The sequence below is a fragment of the Camelus ferus genome, chromosome 12 (genome assembly GCF_009834535.1).
Source record: "Camelus ferus isolate YT-003-E chromosome 12, BCGSAC_Cfer_1.0, whole genome shotgun sequence".
Lineage (NCBI taxonomy): Eukaryota > Metazoa > Chordata > Mammalia > Artiodactyla > Camelidae > Camelus > Camelus ferus.
The window spans coordinates 56,327,348-56,350,312 of record NC_045707.1 but is presented as its reverse complement, the minus strand read 5'-3'; the positions used below and the strand labels follow the sequence as shown (position 1 = coordinate 56,350,312).

The following is a 22,965-nucleotide window of genomic DNA, read 5'->3' as shown; positions in this document are numbered from 1 at the left end:
TAAAGGCCATTTATTATCAAAACTAATATTTTTAAGACATGAATACATTCCTTATTAATATTTTTTTTAATCATTGTTTCCCCTTCAGGAATGTAAGAATTGTTCACTGTTGTATCTTTAGTGCCTAGAACAGTACCTGGTCAGAGGTGGTTGCTAAATATTTGACAAATAAATAAATAAATGAATGTCACTTATTTGTTCTCTTACCTTGGAATAAAATAACATTTTCGGGGAAACCCTTATAACCAATTTTGTGTCTATTCAACAATAATGGAATCTGGACTAGATTATTCACCTTTGAAGTGTCTCTGACCTTGCCAAATTTTTTATACAAAATGTTCAATTGTATAAATGGTCACCTGCCTCCAGTATTAAAAAGAATGAATTTTTATAATTTATTCTTGTAAGGAATATTAATTTTGTTTATGTAGAGATTATGTAAAGATGGGCATTTTCCCGTCACTGTATGAAATTTACTGTTTGTGTCAAAGAAGAGCATTTTTTGCCATTTGACCAGATTTGTACCTTACTAAAGAGTTGTTAGGTGCTCTATACAGTATAATTTGGCAGTTAAGTTTTTAGATTGTTTAGTCAGATAGGGTTCAAATTTCAGTTCTACCAGCTCTGTGACCTTGGGGAAATTCATTCATTCATTCATTTGTTCATTCAGCGAACATTTACTTAGTGTCTGCTATGTGCCAGAACTTCTCTAGGAATTGGGGAAATAGCAGTAAATAAAGTAAATAAAAATCCTACCTTCATCTTGCTTATGTTCTAGAGGAAAAAGATAATTTTTTTAAAGTGCCTCAGAGAAGACTTAAGTAGCAAAGGGAGAAGTAGGGGGACATGCTAGGGGAAGGTATGCTTGCAGTTGTAAGTAGGTTGTTCCAGCAAAATTTAATGGAGATAACTCTGGGGGAAAAAATCTAAATAAAGAGAAAAATGAGTCATGGAGCTGTCTGGAAGGAGAGCATTCCAGATTGTGAGATCAGGGAGTGTGGAGGCCCTGCGGTGGGAGCAGGCACAGTGTGTTCAAGGAGCGGCAAAGAGACCGGAGCAGATTTCCATTAGGGACTCACCAGAAGTAGGGTTTTCTGCCGGCTCCGTGTGAGGGGTTACAAAGGACATGGTTCCCAGAGCTGCACTAAATTAGTGCACAGTGTGTGGACGTCCACTAGCAGATGTTTGGCATAATCATTTGGTGTTGATGTTTGAAGGGCATAAATTATGATTATTGTGTCCTCCCAAAATTCATAATTTGAATCCCTAACCTCCAGTGTGATATCTGGAGATAATGTCTTTAAGGAAGTAATTATGGTTAAACAAGGTCAAAAAGGTGGAGTCCTAGTCCACTAGGAAGAAGAGGAGACACTAGGCGAGTGCACCCAAAGAAAAACTACTGAGGACACAGTGAGAAGGCAGCCATCTGCAGGCCAAGGGGAGAGGCTTCACCACGGAACCAGCACTGCCAGCACTTTGATCTTGGACTTCAGCTTCCAGAACTGTACAAATAAATTTCTGTTGCTTAAGCCACCCAGCCGGTGGTATTTTGTTATGGCACCTTGAGCAGCCTAATGTGATGGGGCCCTGCAGACAGACTGCCTGGTTCAAGCCCTGGCCTCACCGCTTACCCGCTTGGTTAGCTTGGGCATCCACTCCCTGTGCCTCAGTCCCTCATCGCAAGGTGGGGTTAATCACATTTCCGGCCCGATGAGGTGCTGTGAACATTGCACGAGTGAATACATAAGGGTTGACAATAATGCCTAACAGAGCGAAGCACTTAACCCATTCACTCGTTTGGCTGTTGTTTACTAAGCACCTCCCACCTCCCAGGCCCTGTTCCAGACCCTTCAGTTATGACACCGAACACAGCAAAGTCCTTGCCTGCATGCAGCCCGTGTTTTTGTGAAGACAGATACAGAGAAACCTGGGTGTGTGTTTATACACATGTTCTGGGGAGGGTAAGTGAAAAAGATGGTGTGGAGAGATGCTGTTTTGTATGGGATGATCAGGGAAGTCTTCCCTAACAGAACAGAATTTGAACAGAGACTTGAAAAAAGTGAGGGAGCCAGTTGTTGCAGGTATCTGAGGGAAGAGAGTCAGGCCGAGTGGACAGCAAGTGCCCAGCGGAACATGCTGGGGGTGTTGGAAGCACAGCAGAGCCGTCCGGATGAGGCTGAGGGGAGACAAGGTTTGAGAGGCGGCTTCGGGCAGCTTCGTATAGGACTTGCAGACCATACTGAGGGCTTGGCTTTTGCTCTGAGTGAAGTGGAAATCTCTGCAAGGACTTTGTGAGGGGTTATGATGGGTGTATTTCATGTCCCAGGGGTGACACTAGCTTCTGTCTGGGAAATTGAGGGTGAAGGTGGATGCAGGAAGACAGGATGAAAGGCTGTTAAAATAATCCCGGGTACTCCAAGTAATGGCCGGTCAAAGAGGTCAGGCAGTTCCTCCAGCAGATAACGATGACAAACACTGGCCAGATTATTAAAAACAACTAATGGAACGTTCTAGAAGATGACCAAAGGTAGGCAGAAACATGAGAAGAGTTTGCTGCTGAATGACTACTGTGGTTGGCTAAGAACTGAGGATTAATGACTTTCTTGCTGGAGGTGCTCCAAAGCCCCCTAGATCTGGCAGTGGAAAACGACATTCTTCCAGCTCATGGAGGACACAACAAAGTTCAGAGAGCAGAGCAGATGGAAATTTAAGGAATACATTCTGGAAGGAGAGCCACAGAAGGGCTGGAATCTAAGATCTGAGCTAAAACTCTGGCTAAAACCCTGGCTGACCTCTAGACTACACGCTCACACACCCACAGGAGACCCAGAGAGTCCAGCAAAAACGCTGGCAAAACCAGGAGGATGGTGAACCCTTGAAAGACAGAGCTTCTGGCAAGTTATGCAGATTGGCTGCATCTTTGATGGAGTGTATCCCCCAAAGTGTGCACAGCTTGGGTGGTAAAAATTGGAAGCCCGATTAAATTCCTATATCTAAGGGCAGAATTCTGGGCTGGGAGAGCAACTGGTAATTTAGGCTGGGGAGCCTTGGAAACAAAGGTAACTACAGAGAGGGTGAGCCTCCCAATCTGACATCAAACCTACCCAAATTTTTATCTGGTTTCTAATCTACGTAGGCCCAGGGATACCCTCAGGGGCAGGCTAGTAAACCAGCAGCTGAGCAGAGGCACCAGCTGCTGCGCTCTGAAGGGGAGGTAGATTTCACAGCTCCAGCCCAAGCAGGCTAACTTCTTCGTGGAGCAACAACAATAAAATCCCTAGGAAAACAAAACAGATCCACTACAATAAATTATTCACAATTCTGCTTTTAACCAAAAACTGCTAGATGTGCAGAGAAACAGGAAATTGTGATTCATACTCAGGAAACTGATTCCATGTGAGCTCTGATCCTGGAGTTAAGTAGCTGTGTTCATAGAATTAAAGGAAGGTGTGACCCGAGGGGGAGGAAAATGATTAATTGGAGCTGATCCTGATTGGGCTCAGATGTTGGATTTAAGTGGCTGTTATAAATATGTTCAAAAAAGAAAATAGTCTAAGAATTAAAAGCACAGTATTAATGAATGTTTAATTGCACGACCTCCTTTATAATTCTTCTAACTGGAAGAGTACACACTCATTGACATACAATTATATTAATTTACACATTAATGTTACACATTATCTATTGCTGAAAAACACGATCTCTCACAGTTTCTGTGGGTCAGGAATTTAGGAGCAGATTAACTCATGGATCTGGCTTAGGGTCTCATGATTTCACAGTCCAGGTGTTGGCGGGGAATGCCGAGGACTGCCGAGGACTGCTGTTCCTGAAGGCTTGATTGAGGCTGGAGAGCTCACCCCCACAGCATCTCAGTCACATGAGAGGCTGGCTGGTGCTGCCTGTTGGCCCGAGACCTTGGTTTCTCACACTTGGGCCTCTCCGTGGGGCCTTCCATGGAGGCTGTTGTGTTTGCATGTGCTCCTGTTTCTGTCTGTGTTTAGATATGATTGTAGAGTTGTCATGGTCACAGACTTTGTCTGATACTGGTGTACCGTAGAAGTTTTCATAATTAGTAGGAAAGAGTGTGCTCTGTGTGGCCCAGCTGTGAGCAGCTGTCTGTCTGTCACAGCTGATTGTTGTTGTTTTTCACAGAGCTGTAGTGGAGATTAAAGATGGTGTGATGTAGCTCCTAACATATAGCATGGGTTCAATAAATTGTAGTTAGTAAGTGATGAGAATTGTGGTAATCATGATTGTGGTGGTGTTGGTGTAATTAGGTTTTTCCTTGGAAGAGACAAATTGTCAAGAACTCTTGGAAATGTATATGCTCCTGTATAACAACTCGATTCTCTCTCATATTAACACGTCATACTTTCGTCATTGTCCACTGGTTTGTCTCTGCAACTACATTAGAAACTCGCTAAAAACAGAAGTACAGTGCTTCATTGTGTTCTTAGCACATCAAACAGTTTCTGGAATATAGATGAGTAAGATCAATTATTCTTAAAGAATAAAGTGATGCATAGATCTATAAAGAATGTTATTGAAGGTACCCATTGAAATTTGGTACTGAATAGATATATCTGTTATTTCTGGTGTGATCGCTGTCCATGTTATATTTATTATTGTTTTTGTGTGATTTGATCCAACTAATAGGTTTTTTAAACTTAATTTGAGGAGACAGAAATCAGTAATATTCTTTCCCTCTGTGAAAATGCAGTACTTCATTCAGTACATTGACGATTATAATAAGATACCCTGAGAATCTGGAGATAAAATCAATTCAGGCATCATTTGAGGTAAAAAATTTCTGAAAGTTTATTACCTACATAAATGAGATTAACCATCTACACACAAAAAAGCCAGTAGGATAGCTTCTAAATACTTTGCTGATAAGACAAACAAGTTTCCTAGATCTCATCTCAGAGATTAAGATTTTGTTAACTCTCTTCAAGGGAAAAAGGCTGTATCCTTAGGAAGTAATGAGTACATGTATAAATCTGTAACATTCTTCAGTGAATTATCTGGTCTTCAGAAATTAATTGGTCTTCATAAGTCTAGAAAAATCTTCCAAAAGGCAAAACAGAAGAAATATTCTTATTTGGGATAACCAAAATATTTTGTGAAACCGAAATAGTTCAAGACTGCAGAGGAAACTCAACTAGCTACCTGGCTTGATTAAAATGTTCTTTAAGAATATCTGGCTTTATTTGTTCTAGTTGTAATTCTAAAATTAGGAGACTATACCTATTAAATTAATGATGTGGTTTATTACTCTAAATGTATTTCCCCATGTAAAGTAATGAATTTATATTTTAAAGTCAATTTCTTATAACTTTGCTTAGAATCAGTTGTGGAAAACCTGTTCAGCTCTCAGGAAGTCCAGTTTCTGTGCCTGCAGAGCCATCCTCTGTGACTTTGCCAAAGCCCAGGGCTGCTCTAAGGCTCCGCTTGAGCCTCCAGGGCCTCTTGACTCCCTTCTTTCAGCTTCCTGAGGCCCTGTACTGCTTCTCCTGTTTCTTCTTGTTGTCACTCAAATGATCCTTACCAGGACTCGGTGCTGAATAAATGTTTTAAATTGGTTCCTTTTGGTGAACATCTGTGTAATTAATTTACTATAATTTTAATTGAACAACACAGAAAGTTTATGCCTGTGATAGATTATTTCGTTGAGGTTTCTCTTAAATTATTTTTTATTGCATCCCATTAGATTAAATTTCTTCTTGGCCATTCCGAGTATTTTGTTGTTGGTGGTGGTGATGCTGGTGATTATGGTGCATTGAAATTGTGCTAACATTTAATTTGAAACACATGAAGCCAGAAAGCATGCTGGAAATAGAAAGTGAGAACAACAGAGAAATAATTAGTGTCGTCTGTTTTACTCTGTGGTATTTAACTTTTTTCTTTCACTTTCCATATGTATTTTCCTGAACTCTGTTTTCCCTGTTAAAAATATTCTGGGTCTTCTTAGGAGACTTCAAGTGTGGAAATAATTTCACACTACAAAAAGATAGTGGCAAGTGTCAGCCCAGTTCCTGGGTTGCTACTGTAATTATAGGTAAGGTTGAACAGAAATGTAAACAAATCTGTGGGAGCCCAGGATAATTTGCCATCATATTTTATTTACTTGATACGTAGAAAGTGCTTTCCATTTATTGCTTTTAGATGAGACCATTTAGAACTCGAATTTACATTCTAGTTTTTAATGGTTACCCCTCCAACTTCTGATTTCCCACATATCATTTCACTAAGAAGTTCAGTAAGACAAAGTTCATGGAGATTCTTCTCATCTGAGGCGTTTTCCCCCTCATTCTACTAAAATTTTATTTATATTTAGCCAATCAGAATAAATTTGAGTGTCTTCTGTTTGTTTTAGATACTCATTTTATGTTTTGTTGTTGTTGTTTAAAGTATGTCAAATTATTAACCTTTCACTAGAAATTTGCTGTCATGGTAACCTATATTCATGGTTTTATCATGATTTAAATTCTTTCTGTGAATTAAAAAAAAAAAAAACTTGCCTCCATGGTTTCATGGTTACTAGGGTCTCCCTATTTTGTCTTTTCTCCTCATCACTTCAGTGGTTAAAAAGGTCCCCTGTAAATTGTATTAACATTCTTCCTGTTACTTAGGCTCATAATCTGCCAACTCACCTTCCTCCATTTCTCTTGCATCTGTGGCTTCCCACTTTCATAGCAAATAGTTCAGCTGTCTCCTTTTTTAATCTTACAACAGAATTTTAGCAATAATTTCCAAGGTGTTGTTGTTTTCAGACTCTATATTTCAGTTGCTTCTCCATTCAAGCCACTTTCCAGTTATCTTCCAGAATCTTGGTTCTAGTGTTGTCATTCCTCTACTCAGAAGCCATCAGTTGGTCTCCATTTCCTACAAAATAAAGTTCTTCACCTTGCAGTGTTATCTATCTCCTGTCCAGCTGGAACCTCGGCTGTTGATATAAGCAAATAGGAGACAGCATGGAAAGAATATGGGTTTTGTGGTTGTCAGATACAGCTTTGAATCCTGGCTCTGATACTTTAGTGGTGTGTAATCTTGTGTAAATTAAGCATTTGAGCCTCAGATTCCTCATTTGAAAAATGGGAATCATAATTCCTGCCTGAAAGAGTTGTATTGAAGTAAACGAGATACATGTTAAAACCTAGCACATAAATGAGTAGGCATTTAGTCAATATTAGCCATCCTTTCCATATTCTGCTCCTCTGAAATAGAGGTGGATAGGCTGAGTCAGAAGACGTGGTTCTAATTCATCTCTGACTCTGATTAGCTGTGTGTCTTGCAGCAGACTTTTAGCTGTATAGGTAAGTTTACACCTAAAGCTTCATAAGCTTCTTTAGCTCTTAGACCTCAGGATAAGAACCACCTGAAAGCATTATTAGTCTCACAAAGCTCTTTGAATTCATCTTGATCTAGACTAACACTTGTGTTCATTCTTCATTTTTCCCTTGTCACATTTTGTTCCTTATTATGATATATTTATATATTTTCAAGCATTTATTTAACTAATCTTTATTAAGTACTGAAAACCATCTCTCTCTTTGTGAAGGAAACTGCATTTCAGATATAGCCAGAGTCTCAGACCAGTATCTTTAGCAACACCAGAGACAGTTACTGAAACTGATTTTTTCCCTCTTAATTTGATCATTAAGTCAAAATAGCAAATGTAAATGTTAAGTTTAGGTGGGCATCTTATTTGTTTATTCCCTATACAGCAGCCACCTTGAACAATGGCCCCAAAAGAATAAAATTGATCTGGTTTTTATGAATTGTATACATCGTTACAAAAATTCAGCCAGTAAAGAGCAAGATCTGCCGGAGGTACAGTAGGTGCTAGATAGAGAAGGTGTATATTAATGCAGATTCCTTATGCACGTTCCTTTTACTTGGCCAATGATTATAACTGAATTCAGTTAAGATACAGTAGAATAGACACACATCTATTTTGTGTTACTGTTGAAATGTAAGTAATGGAGTTTAGAGTAAGAATAGCTGATGAAATTAAACGCAAGTTAATGAAATGCGTGATGAAAAAAGTAGTTTTAAGAGAGAGGTATGATTTAATTTTACTCTCTGAAAATCCATTATTAGTAATTTAATTATCCTTACAATTACTGTTTACCTGGGACAAAAAGTCCTTTGTTTTTTCCTGCCTTAATAATAAACAAACTGAAAAGTCTTTTTTTTTTTTTTTCTTCAATTCTTGAATGCCTGGAAGACTTGGCCCAAGTCTGTGTATGTATACAAAGAAAATATTGGCCTTCTCAGTAAGAGATCAATGGCAGTGTCAGTTACTAAGATACTGCCATCCTTGAAGCACTGTGGGGCAGAAAATGACAGCCAGAGTAGGAAATGAGACGCCTGTGGGAGCAACAAGAGAAGAACAAGAGATTGATTTCAGAGCACTTACTGCACTGAAATAAGTTCATTTTTAAAATATTCTTTACAATTATAAGTCAGTTTTTAAAGTTTTATGATCTAGAATTTACTTTGCATTTTGCTAACAAAATCATATTTGATTTATTAAGTTGAATTTATTTTTCAGAAAATATTTATAAATATTTATTCTTCAGTGCTTCTAATTTTAAATGGAGTTTGAAGTTGTTGAATTTCTAGTAATCTATCTCATGGTTTTGGTTATTTTCTGAAAGTAGAGACTTCTAATATAGGAAAATAAAATGTTCTATTAAAGCAAACTTGAAACTCTATATTAGGTCTTTAAAGCATAGTCAGGATTGTAACCCGTCTGCCAAAAATTTCTTATCAAATTCAGTAAGAAATAATCATTGGTAATAAAATTCTCTCTTGAGCGATAAAGCTGATTGTAGGACATGGTGTCCACTGCTAACCGCTGAGCTCCCAAGCACTGAAAAATTCTTGCTTTCAACCTACTTAGATTGTAGTACCCGTGTTGGCTATTGGACTTCCACATTGTGTCTCAAGTTACAGCTGACCTGTCCCCAGTCGTGCTTTCATTCTAATAATGGAGGTTTTGCATCCATCTCTCAGAGCCCAAACTTCCTTTCTTCCAGCAGGGCCCTGCATTTAGAAACTGAGTATTTATAATCCAACAAAGTCCCAAGTGTGGTGTTAGGACACTCAGTTACTTAGTTTGGACTTTGTGATTTGGGAGTTGCCTACCATGTTCTAGACTCTGTTTTAGGATGTTTAGGGTGTATATAATTAATACATGTAAATATGTATGTGTGTGTACAAATTTACATATATGTGTATGTGCATATATATGTATATTCCTTAAAACACTGTAAAATAGATATCCCCCTCTCCATTTTATAGATAAAGAAATCAAGTCCTAAGAGTAGATAAATAGATTGCTCATGGCCACAGAGGGATGGACAGTCTGAGAACCAGAATTCAAACCTAGTTCTTGCTCATTCATTGACTCATTCATTCATTGAGTACCTTCTCTGACAGGCATTATTCTGGGTTACAGCATCTGGGTTACTGTATCATTACTCGGGATACAGCAGTGAACAAAAATCTGTGTCCTCTTGCACCTTACTATGTCAGATGGTGATGAATGTATAAAAAAAATTGATAAAGGATCAATGAGGAATGAGAGTTGAGTGGGGTTAACAGTTTTAAATAGGATTGACAGAGAAGTTTCCACTGACAGGGTAACATTTGAGCAAAGACCTGAAGGAAGTGAGAGAGAGAACCATGGAAATGTTTGAGAGAAGATGGTATCAGACAGAGGGAAAAGCAAGTGCAAAGGCCTGAGTAAGCACAGCACGTGTGGCATCTCAAAAGAATTGTAACTGGGAATTGCTGAGCCTTCTAGAATCCACACTGAACATTTGTTCTCCATACGCTTTGTAAGTGGTAAGACACCATATTCCTTAGATGAATCAAAAATTGTAACAAATTAACTTTATCGGGTTCAGTTATTACCTTGCGTGTAGTAGGCATTCCAGAATTTTTTTTTTTTTAACAAGTTTAACTTTTATATACCAAATCAATTTTCTAAATAGGCTATTTCTTTGTATGATATTTTTATTTTCCTTCAAATTAAACTATGGAAAGGGTCTGTTAGAGTAGTAATACTCTGGTTAGATTTTCCTATTTTTATATTTAATTTCATTTTTATAAATAACTTAGTTAAATGTGGAAGTGCTTTTGAAATTCAGGTTACGTATACTATATGCATCCAATGTGATGTGACTATTGGCGCAGTAAGGACACGAATGTCAATTCTTTCTTAATTATATCTCCTTTCTAAGAGCATGGTTTATGTGTTGAAATAACATTTTTTTTCATTTCATATGCAACCATAAATTATGCTGGAGCTTCGGCAAAAAGTTTCCTAGCACATAATTGAGTGATATAAATTGATTTATTTTAAAAAGCAACGGTAAATATTGTTTTCTTCCTTACATAGATTATAGGGTTGTGGATATTTTCAAACATTCATAAAATTTAATACATCCCATCTATAATTTTCATAGTTCAGCAAGACAGCTTTAATTTTTGACTGAAGTCTACTAAACAAGTGTGAAAGATTGAAGCCTAAAGTCAATGGTTGTGGAAGCCAGAACCTTAAAATATGTAATTAAACTTCCATTGAATATAAGTACATTTCCATTTTAGACACCATGTTCAATTCAGTTTGTCCAACACTTATTGAGCACTGTGCTATGGGAGTTTTATTGATACGGAAAAAATCACCTATAAACGCTATTGTAGTAACACTGATAATACTTAATAGAACTTGAACCACAATAGTGATGGGGAGTGTGGGGGGTCCCAAATGAAACGCATTTTTACATTAGAATTATTGGGTGACTGGGTATGTGGATTGAGGGTACAAGGGGCATTTAAGATAATGTGAAGACTTTTCAGTACTGGGAGACTGATGACACTATTAAACAGGATAGGAAGTAGAAGGGAAAGGTTTGGCGAGCATGAGAACATTCAGACCAGTTTTGGGCCTTCTACATTGGAGACATCTTTAGGACATTCATGTAGAAATGAGTACGCAACATTTCTATGTCCTTGTGAAGATTGTTATTAAGAGGGCACTGTTGATTTCTTCTTGAACTTCTGGACCATAGAACGTTTCTAGGCTGTGTGACAATAAGAGCAGTGACCTTTGCCCTCATCCCTGTAACACAGTTAAACCTCAAATTATAGCACATAATTGCATTTTATCTTGTATCACATTCTAAATATCTTAAATCACTTTTGTTTCGCCTTGTGATTGTAAACATTAGGGTTGAGATGAGGCTTTATGCTCTTCTCAGTGATAGGGCCAGCAGTATTGTTGAACTCCTAAGTGACCTCCATGATCACTGCTACCAAAGAATCTTAGAATTTGTTTCTCCCAGTGTACCTTGTGATGGTACAGTAGTAAATGTATTGAGGAATTGCTTTCATTCATTCATTCATTCCTTACTTACTGAATGCCTGATACATTCAAAGTATTATTGCTTTACAACTGGGCATGAAGCAGTAGGGTTGCTTTCTTCGTGGAAATAGATAACTACAACTACATCTTATCGTAAAACCCTTAATTTCCTTTTCAGAGACTTACCAGTTTTGTATGAAGAAATTACTCTTTTAATTTCTTAAACTCTTAGAATCATTTCTGGTAAAGAGGGAGGTATTGAGGGGAGTGAGGAAAGTGAAAGAATTAAGAAGATAAAGTGACTCTGAACTATCTTAAGATACTGCCATGTATTGATCTCTGCCAGAGGGAGTTCTTGCTAGACCAGCGTCTGGCAGGCAGATCTGCCTCGCACTTTTTTAATTGCTGTCTTTCCTGATTTCATTTGTTGCCCTCTGAACTCACTGCTGTGGCGTGGTGATCAAAATGTGGGAATTCAGAGCAAGGTCTGAATACAGCCTTGGTTCACACGCTTTGCTACTTAGTGTTTGTGGGAGCTTGGCTAAATTGCAGCCTCTCTGAGTCTTGTTTCTTCCTCAGTAAATGGGGATAGGAGCACTATGTAACTAGCTTATCGGTCTGTTCCATTCAGTGGAAACTGTTTAGCACATTGCGTGGCACATAGTATATGTACAATAAATGTTAGCCGAAATAGTGATGAGATAGTGGGAATCCTTGCCGTACTTTGTGTTCCTTAAAGTGCTAGATAATATTCAAGTAAAATACCAGACATTTAGTTTTAAAATTGTATTTTTATTTACTGTAAATATTATATATTCATTGATTGTTTCTACTTTAGCTTTGAAGCATTATTATTCATTTCTCTAGTTTGGGATTTTTATAATTCAATGTGTATATATAACTTTTCTGTCTTCCCTTGTACGTTGATCTCTGCTGTAGGAAAAAAAGAATACTCAGGAATATCCTGATCTCATATCTATAGAAATAACTTCTCTCTTGCCTCTTTGCTCTCCTCACTCCCTCATGCTCAAATAATCTGTCTTATAAGAAACATCTATGGAGTAGTGTAGGGTGTACAAAAACTTAGAGTAAATAAAGACAAAACATGTAAGAAAGCAGCACTGGTACTTCCAGTAGAGGGAGTTGTTGGCAAAATAATCAAGTCACATAATATACAGGTGAAATGGGCATCAAATTTAAAAACAAAGCCTTCCCTGTGTAAAAAAAATCTAACTAACTAAGAATTAACTAAATGATAAGTTGGGTGATGCTGTGGTTTCTGTTTTGCTATTTGCCAAACCCAAACTCGATATGCAAGTACCTAGGGATGCGTTTGGAGGACTATATGCACCATTACCATTGCCAGGTAGCTTTTCTCACATACTGTTTCAGGGGTAGAAGTAAAGACAAAAATCGTTGACACCTCTCTCTGTCTCTCTGAATCTCTAAAAATTGCAAGTAATGACAGTTACAGGCTGGATCATTTGAAAACAAAGAAAGTACAGAAGCTATATTTTCATAATTCAGAAAGATTTTTTTCACAGAGTTCTAGACTAACTGAATAGACTGGCATAGCCCTAAATGGCATAAACTAATGGACTGAATCAGAACACTATCCATTTTATAAAAGTGGGCGTTGTTCAAAAGATAATATCTTTGCAATTTAGACTCTTTCTGAAATTACTAGAAGGCCTGTAATTAAAAACAAATTAACAACATTTAATTCAGCTTGGATTGGAATTTTTTCAAGTATTTTCAGTAGGATACTTAAATTGATTTGAACCTTTGCTTTTCCAACAGAAACATCACATTTCTTTCTGTTGGCAACATTGTCCAATAACTGACTATTATAATAGTCCCTCTGCACTTTGAGATTTAATACTCTTATTCTATCACACTCTAAGAAATTGCTGCCCTGGAACTTGGGGATGTTGAGACTGCCCTTAAACTTGAGAGTCTCACTTAATAGTTGACTGAGTTTCCCCCTCTGTATCATGCCTAAATATTTTGATGTGGATTTTATTACTTTTGGCTGCATTAGTAAATTCAGTTTGCAAAGTGTCCAAAGAACTCTCTATAATAGAAAATATGTATCTTAAATGAATTCACTGTAGTATTCTTGTAGTTTAAATTTCTGTTTAATTGATTCAGGAATGGAAGTTATGCATCTCTTTTTTTATTCTCATTAATTAATTTGTGAATATTAGTACCATCAACTTAATAGATACTAGCTTTAAAAAGATACATGTGTGTTTAAGTAGGTTTTTATAATTTCATAAGTTTCTTTGGAGGATCAGCTCTGCAAGAATAGACTTCATAGCATATGGTATTGTTTTTCTGGCAGAACGAAAGTTGTTTCCTGATTGGCACCATGCTTTTGTAAGGGGTACATTTTAAGTACTTTATTTAGCCATTGAATATATAGGGGCTTTTAATTATTAAACATAATTTTCAGTAAGTGGACTCAATTGGACTTCTTCATCCAAAGTTCCTTTGAACCCTTACATACAAATTGGAATGCCTTTTTTTGACCTTCATGAATTAACATGCATTAAAAATGGCTATAGTAAAATGAAATTGAACAAATAAAAAGCAAAACTATACTGTTGTGTATTAGAATAGGCAAGATTATGCTGGAGTAATAAGCCTAAAAACTCAGCGACTAAGAACAATGAAGTTACCTTGTCATGTATGTTGCTGGTCATTGTAATTTGACAGCAGTGATGTCTTTGTTGTCGTCACGTGGGGAATCGGGCTGAGGCAGTTTCCGTCCTAAAACATGCTTCAACGATAATAGTTCTGGGGAAAAAAAGTGTAATGAATCTTCTGATACTCTTAAAACTTCTGCCTGAAAATGGCATAGTTCACCTTGGTGAGATGTAGTCCCATCTGCTTTCAACAGGATGTGTCCAGAGAGGAACACTGGCTGTTATGGACAGTGTGACAGTTCACCATACTCTTCTAAATGAGTGAGCGTTCGGCCACTGTTGATAGTTTCTACGTGAAACTTAGACAATGGTTTAAAACTGACCATGGGAAGAAAATGAACTGTTTTCACCTAATCATGACCTGATTTGTTTTAGAATTCATATTGGCAGTGCCTGAACACATATATACAATAACATTTATTTCATTGGGGATATTGCCATTGTCCTACATGAAGTGTGGACAGGGAGTAAGAGTATTGCATGGACTGAACTCCTTTAAATTCACAGTTGTCCATCAGGTAGGGCCATTCATAAATTTAATGACCACATTACAGTTTAAAACATTTTAAACTTTTTTCTTTTCTTTTGGCTTGAAACAACAACAAGAACAAGGCCAAATTTTAATTTGGAATCTAAGTGTGTAATTGTCTAGTGCATTAAGGGAAAACTAAGAGCTACAGATAGCTAATAGTTTAAATAACAAATATAATGGAACCATTAATGATATTGCCAAAATTCACACCAAAATGAAAATATTATAATTTGTTATAAAGATTGGTGTTTTTCATTTCTTGTTTTTTAAATCTCAGATTAACTATTAATTATTCAATTACTGCTAATATTTCTTTTTTTATCCTGATTTTTTTAGGTATTACTGATTTTCCAAAAATATTTTGTGAAACTTCCCAGAAGCTGGTGAATGTGGAAGCCTTTGCTCTGGCTGCAAAATATTATTCTATACAAAACTTGGGAATATGTACTCCTTTTGAACAGTTGCTTGTAGCCCTTCAAGGAAATCAAAAACAGAAAACCGGTAAGTGTGTTTGTGTGTGTGTATGTATGTTTTTTAGGCATTTAGAAGCAATATATTGGTCATATATGTATGTATTTCCAACATGGCCTTAGTTTGCTGTTAGACCTTGTATCGTGAGCCCTGGTAGACTACTTGTGCTAAACAAGTAGATTTTCTCATGCATCATGTTAAACAGGACAACTTAGTCATAGATCTCCACGTTTTTCCTACATTGTAGTCTAGTTATCAGTCTTCTTCTTTATAGTTAATTGTTTTCTGTGTCAAGGGACATTTTTAATAATGTTCTGTGGGTCATCTTATTTTATCAATGCAAATTTGATTCATAACAGCTGAACTATAGAGATCTATCATAGAGACACCACAGTAGGAGGTCTATATTATTTTCATATTTAATTATAGAAAACATGAACATCAGCTGATGATTCTTGCTAAATTTTGTTTCTTTAATGGCAGTATTTTGTTTTATTTTTGTTCAGATGAAAATATGAAGCCAGATGAGTTTATGAATTTGAAAAAATCTCATGAAGTTCAGGCAATGTCAGAGCTCATCAGCAGTATTGCTGATTACTGCGGAATAAAGCAGGTAAGAGTATTGCCCTGTGTTTTTAGGTGCTAAAATTATTGCTATTTTTTGGTATCATTAAATTTCCTTTTCTACTGTCACTGTCTAGCCTTTAAATGCCATTAAGTAATAGCTGATGTGAGATAGGTCACATCATATCTGATTCTTTAAATGTACACTCTCATTTCCCAATACACTGTAGTTATAACAAATACATACTAAAAGTAAGATATGACTATCAATGTTTTGCCATAAATTTCACTCTTTTCAGATTGGATAGAAGTTAATGGTAATTCTCTTTGATATGTTGTAACTCCAACTCGAGCCAGCATTATGAATATGACATTCTGCAAAATTATTTGCTACTAGGTGTTCTCAAGGACCTGGGTTACCAAGCTGTAATCTGGGGCACCTGCCTCATCATAGTAACACAAAGAAACTGTGTTTTAGAGCTTGGATTCTTTCACAGTGTCAGAATTATAATGCATTCCTGTTGTGAAAAATAGCTTTTGTGAAAGGTAGTAATGTCTAAAAACAGATGTTAAAGTAAAATCAGTGATTGCCTACATTAGCCTATAAAAATAGTAAGTTATTTTTCTTATGCCTACAAGAACATCTATGGGGGTAATAGGGGATTTTCCCTTCTTCAGTTTTTATTAGGTGTTAGAATCTTTTCCATCGATTCTTCCAGACCTGTGGAGAGTTTGAGGGTGATTAGAAAACTATCACAGCCTGGGCCAGGCATGCAGAGCCACTTATGGCAACACAGCTCTGTAGGGCAGAGACCAGAGACAAGAGCTAAGGCAGTGGTTTTCAACCTTTTCTCCAGTACATCACACGTAGGTAGCACCCATCAGAATCAGCAACAGGCTCACCACGGCAGTGACTCTCAGCTGGAGTAGAAGGGGCGAGTACATAGTAAAACTTAACAAACTGTTGCCGTACATAACACATGGATGAATATTAGAAACATAAAACTGAATGGGAAGAATAAGCAATTTACAGAAGACTACATAGTTTATGGTACCTTTTTTAAAAAAAAAAGCTCTTAAGCAAAATAATGATATGTTCTTAATGCAAAAAAATATGCAAAAAACTACTAAATAAGCAAGGAAATCATAAATAATAATTTGAGAATAGTTCTTACCTCTGGTAGGAGAAACAGGGGGATGGGATGTGGAAAAAAGCATTGTTATATGCAGTGGAAATACTAACATTCTAGTTCTTAGGACGGCTGGTAGGTTCATGGGTACAGCAGATGCTCCTGGATGCTTTACCCAAACACACTCAGGCTTTACCATTTCACGGTGTGCCAGCCTGCTTTCTACCTGGCACTTCCTACATTTCTTTCCCTGTGGGTTTTCTCTGGCTGCTGAAGCAAGGCACTGCCTGCATACAGGTTCTGGGGATTAGTTCCTCCCTGTGAGCGTCCTTGAATCAATGACTGATACAAGCTGATAAATACATCAACTCCCGGACTTTCCAGGTGGAATGATTCTGAGGTATACGTTCTGCACTAGCTCTTAGAGTTTCCCAGTGCAATTAAACCCAGGTTGTCCTAAAGTGGTATTTTGCTTCAGAACACACCTTTTATTGGGGCTTTTATTTCTTTGTCTTCCTTCTCTTCTCTATTTTCCTATCAGGTGTTTTTTTCACTCCCAGATAAATCACTTATGTTCAAATCTGAAAGGGGTGTTTATTGTTATGCTTCATAACTTTACATTTTGACTACATTTATTCTTTTATTTATATGAAATATTATATCATCAATAGCCTTAAATTAATAAGGCAGATTTATTTTATTTCTAAAATGCAGAGAAAAAAAATTTATAGTAGCATAATGTTCATATTAGACCTGCTCTAAAGGAACTTTTTTCATAGTAATGGAGATTGTTCCTAGAGAGTGAAATAACCTGAAATTAAGACTTACAGGGTCTTTCTCTTGAAATTACTTAATAGCAATATTTGATTCTCAAAATAGTTAAGTTTAAAATGTATTATATATTACTTTTTTTTTTAACTTTTTTTATTGAGTTATAGTCATTTTACAATGTTGTGTCAAATTCCAGTGTAGAGCACAATTTTTCAGTTGTACACGAACATACATATATTCATTGTCACATTTTTTTTTTGCTGTGAGCTACCACAAGATCTTGTATATATTTCCCTGTGCTATACAGTATAATCTTGTTTATCTAATCTACATTTTGAAATCCCAGTCTGTCCCTTCCCGCCCCCCTATATATTACTATGTTTAATTTAAAAATTCAAATTTAGTAAATACAGATTTCATGGAGATAGTTGGAAACCCAGACTCTGCAGTCTTAACTTTACAAGTGACCATAGACAACTAGAGAAGGAAAAAAAAAAATCATTTTAGCCTCAACCATATTGCTCCCTACATGGCAAAAACTTTGCCTCTGTTAGTCACATTACCAAGTCTTCTTACTTCTTAATTTTTATTTCTTAAACATGCTCCTTCCTTCATACCTGCGTGCATGCATTCACTTATAAAGTACTTTTTAAGCTCCTGCCATGTGTCAGGTGCTGTTACAGATGCTGAGGATACAGGAGTGAATAAAGCAAAGCCTATCTCTGTGCTCATGGCACTTATATTCTAATAAGGAGAGAGAGATAATAAAACCATTATGAGTATATTTTATTGTATACGTTGATACACTTTAAAGAGAAAAAAATAAGTGAAAAGGAAGTAGCTAAATCAGGGATGTAAGATTAAAGCTTTCAGTTAGGAAGGGAGGGGCAAGTAATACCTCATTGTAAAGGTAACATTTGAGTTAAGACATAAGGGGATTATCTATGAGACAATCTGGATGAAAAAGCTTTTTACATAGAGGGAATAACAGGTTCAGTGGCCCTAAAGCGGGAATACACTTGGTGTATTCTTGAAACAGCCAAGAAGCCAATTAACTCCGGCGGTGACAGCAAGGGCACAGTAGTAGGAGCTGAGGTTGGGCTGGTAGAAGCAAGTCATGAAGGTACAGAAACCATTGTGATGATTTGGGCTTTTACCCTGAGTGAGAATGGGGCGCCGTTGGAACCACTGGATCACCCTGACAACTGTGTTGAGGAGTGTTGTGAAGCAAATATTTCCATTATATTGCACTCTTCACCATAGTCTTTGTAGACATTCAGGCTGGTTCTTTTTAGAAATTAGCTCCTACCTGAGCATGTGCTTTCAGAGTTGAGGCAAAAATCTCAATAACAAAGGAGGTCAGTATCGGGAGATGAGATTAGGGAAGTGATGAGATTTTACTAAGAGGGGTGGTATGATCAGACTTTTTTTGCTCTCCTGAGAACAGACTCAAGGTGGAAAAGGTGGGAGCAAGGAGATCACTGAGGAGGCTGTTGCAATAGCCCAGGCTTAGACTGCAGTTGGTATGACATATCCTTGGGTAAGACCATGGATTTGTTTGCAAATCAGATGGAGGGTATGAGAGAAAGAAAATAGCCCTCTTCTCCACCTGGAATGATGGAAATATTATTAACTATGATGGAAAAGATTATGGGAGGGGCAGGTCTTACAGAGACTATCAAGAACTTAGTTTTGAACATGTTAAATGAGATCCTTATTAGATATTCAAGTGGGAATATTAGGTACACTGTTGCATATATGAGTATGAAGCTCATATTAGAATTCCATACTGGAGTTACAAACTTGAAAGTGATTAGCCTCAAGGGGTACTTAGATCTCTAGGTCAGTCTACAAAATACAGCTCTTCTATCTAAAATACAGTACCACACTAATATTATTAAGGAATATAACCACTATCTGTAGCATTGTTTCTGAGAAAGTCTTCTCAGTGGAATTAGGAGACTAGAAGATACCTCCCACCAGGTATTAGACTGGAGGCTCCTTTATCTTTGATCCAGGAAAGAAGACTGTTGTGAGCAAGGGGTAAGAGATCAGGATAGTGGAGATTTTACCATTCAGATCAGATAGTTTGAAGGTAAAAAATGTGTATGATTATATAACCTTTAATTGCAGTTTCTCATTCTATAGCTAAAACTGTATATGTTACTAAAAGGTCAATTTGGAAAGGGATAAAAATCAATTTGGGTCAATAAGATATAAGTCAACTGATAGATTTTCTAAGAAAATGTGCCTATTACCGGAAAGGTTTTTAGATACTATATTGTGAAGACATGATTCTTAGAGTTTTCACAGCCATCTTGCTACCAGAGGATTTATAAATAAGCTGGTCCAGTGGCCATATGTGGTTGAGCCTCTGAATGATTCAGCCAGTCTACTGCCAGATTTCTTAAGTGAGATGAATTTTCTTCATTGTTTGAAACTTGATGTTCCGTTACTTGCAGCCAGAATTTTCCTGATTAACAAGTGGAATTTTTACAAACAGATCTGGGAACAAATCAATTACCTCTTGATAAGAAGACATCTGTATTGGTGGGAACAAATGTGCTGGTGCTTACAAGCATCCCGCTGGTCGCCAGCATTAAGCCTGTCGTTGGCATCAGTGAATGTGTTTTGTAGAAGAAAAGGGATAGAGAGCTTTGCTTTCTCTGGAGATTCAGATATGAGGAAATTGATTAACAGAGTTTCTGCTGTATAGTCCTTATATTCTTGAGTATGGGTGTGGTAACTTTCGTTAGATTGTAGTTCCTTAAAATCAAGATGTATAATTTTTCTGTATTTCCCATAATACCTAGCCTACGTATTAGACATTAAAAAAAAAAAGGAGGGGGCACAGGAAATTATTTGTAAACTAGACACTTATTTAGGAGACATCATTTACTGGAGTCTTACCTATGAACTACTTTAATTGCAGTTTTGAAATTTTTGAGGATTTGATAATATGCATTATTTCAAATATAGGAAATTTTCCTGGAGCGACTCATACTTATGTTAGGGTTTAATTGATTTTAGGAATTAAAGATAGGTATAATGAGATTAGATAGTGGTTTCTTATGATAGGATTTCTGTAATTGTCCATTTATTTCTTATGAAATGACATGGTAATACAGTAACAGTCTTGGTAATTTTATATTTCTTGTATCATTCTTAGTTTTATTGAGGTATAATTTACATATTCACCAGTTCTAGGTGTACACTTTGATGAACTTGGTACTTGTATGCAGTTGTTTAACCACTGTAATAAAAAATATTTGTCACCATAAAAAGTTTCCTCATACCCTTTTGCAAGATATTTCCTCCTCCATTCTTAGGGAACCACTGCTCTCTGCTTGTGGTTTTGACTTTTCTAGAAAATTGTAAAAATGGAATCAAATAGTATGTACATTTTTGTGTTTGACTTGACTTTAGCACATAGCTTTTGAGAGTCATCAATGTTGTGTGCATTTACTCCTTGTTCCATGTTTTTGGGGGTAGTATGCTATAGAAAGGATATACCACAATTTGTTTCTCCATTCATTAGTTGATGGACATTTGAGTTGTTACCATTTCTTTTGGCTGCTGTGAATATTCACATAGAAGACTGTGTAGACACGTTTTCATTTTTCTTGGGTAAATAACCCAAAGTGGGATTTGTAGATCATCTAGTGTAAGTATATGTTTTAACTCTGTGGTAAACTGCTGATATTTTCCAAAGTGACTGTACCACTTTATATTTGTGTATATCTCATTTTGATTTTAGTTTGCGATTCCCTGAAGCATAATGATGTTGGGCATATTTTCTTATTGGCCATTTGTATATCTTGTTTTGTGAAGTGTGTGTTCCAGTGTTTTGCCCATTTTTTAGTTGCTTGCTTGTCTTATTATTGAGTTGTTAGAGTTCTTTATATATTCTGTTTCTGGACTCTGTTTATTCCACTGATTTTTGTGTCTATTTTTATACCATCTTTATGGTGTTTGATTACTGTAGTTTTATATTGGTTATTGAATAAGTGTAAATCTTCAAACTTTTTCTTTTCAAAATGATTTTGGTTATTCTAGGTACTTTGCCTTCTCATATAAATTGTAATATCTGCTTGTCAGTTTCTTTAAAAAGCCCTGCTGGGGTTTTGATTAGGTTTGCATTGAATCTGTATGTCAATTTGGGAGAATTGCCGTCTTAATATTGAGTCTGCTGTTTCATGAGCATACTATATTTTATTTAGTTCTTTCAAATTTTTTCTGTGCAGTGTTTTATAGTTTTCAGTTTATAGGTCTTGCATAATCTTTGTTAAATTTATTCCTAGGTTTCTATTTAATGCTATTTTAATTCAGTTGGTTTTAAATTTTATTTTCTATTGGTTCTTTACCATATTGTATATGTTCTGATGGTTCTTTATTAATTGCTAATGATTCTGTATCTTGGCACATTGCTATGTTCACTTACTAGTTCTGTTAACTTTTTTGTAAATTCTCAGAATTTTCTGCAGATACAGTCAAGCTGTCTACGAAGAAAGGCAGTTTATTTCCCATATTTATGTATTTTATGTCTTTTCCTCAACTTATTATTACACTGCTTAGAATTTCTTTAAAATAGTGAATAAAAATTATGAGAGTTGTTGGGTTTTAGTAGGAATCAAAAAATTTTTAGAAAGCACAACAGTTTGCAAAAATTATGCAACCCTTTGTTTACTTGTTTTAAAAAAAACTGAGAATGCTATTGCCATCTGACTAAAATTTTTTTAATTCATTCTGGTTTTCTTTAGATAATTGACCTCGGTTCTGGAAAAGGCTACCTGAGCTCCTTTTTGTCCTTGAAATATAACTTAAATGTTTATGGAATCGATTCCTCAAATACCAATACTCATGGAGCTGAGGAGAGAAACAAGAAGTTGAAGAAACATTGGAAAGTCTATCATAGGAGGTCAAATTTAGATGTCAATGAAATGGGATTACAAATGGCAGAAGAAAGGAAAGTGCAAGATGAAATTAAATGCAAAGCAGATATTGAAGGAGTATGTAACAACAGTACTACAAATCAAGAAAAGCTGTCTACCTCAGATTTTTTGCCAGATTTTTCAGGCTCTGTAATTTCTAACATCAGGAAACAAATGGAAAACCTACACGTTTATTCACATCAAGAAGAAAATTTGTGTTTTGAAAATACTTTTTCTCTCAGAGACCTTTTGCCTATTAATGCCATAGAACCTGCTTCTTCATGCCAAATACCCAAGAGAAAAATGCCTGAAGCAAATAAAAAGAGAAGAAAAATGATATCAAAGTCAAATGAATCAAATATATATTCACCTTTAACATCTTTTATCACTGCTGATTCAGAACTACATGATATTATTAAAGATCTGGAGGTGATTTTAGTTTTGAATTCCTTAATTTGATTTATATAAAGTTCTAAGACAT

At 36.3% G+C, this 22,965-nt stretch overlaps 1 protein-coding gene across 8 annotated transcripts in view; it reads left to right on the top strand.

Annotated features, from left to right (window-relative positions):
• METTL25 (methyltransferase like 25) overlaps window positions 1–22,965 on the top strand; it is a 348,849-nt gene that overhangs the window by 1,972 nt on the left and 323,912 nt on the right. For all 8 annotated transcript variants that reach the window (XR_004324859.1, XR_004324858.1, XM_032493828.1 and 5 more), the window contains exons 2-4: window positions 14,954–15,118; window positions 15,595–15,701; window positions 22,314–22,913. Coding sequence is in view for 6 of the 8 variants with exons in the window: in XM_032493828.1 (XP_032349719.1) it covers window positions 14,954–15,118; window positions 15,595–15,701; window positions 22,314–22,913 (872 nt within the window). In the remaining 2 variants the exon portion in view is untranslated. The remainder of the gene's footprint in view (window positions 1–14,953; window positions 15,119–15,594; window positions 15,702–22,313; window positions 22,914–22,965) is intronic.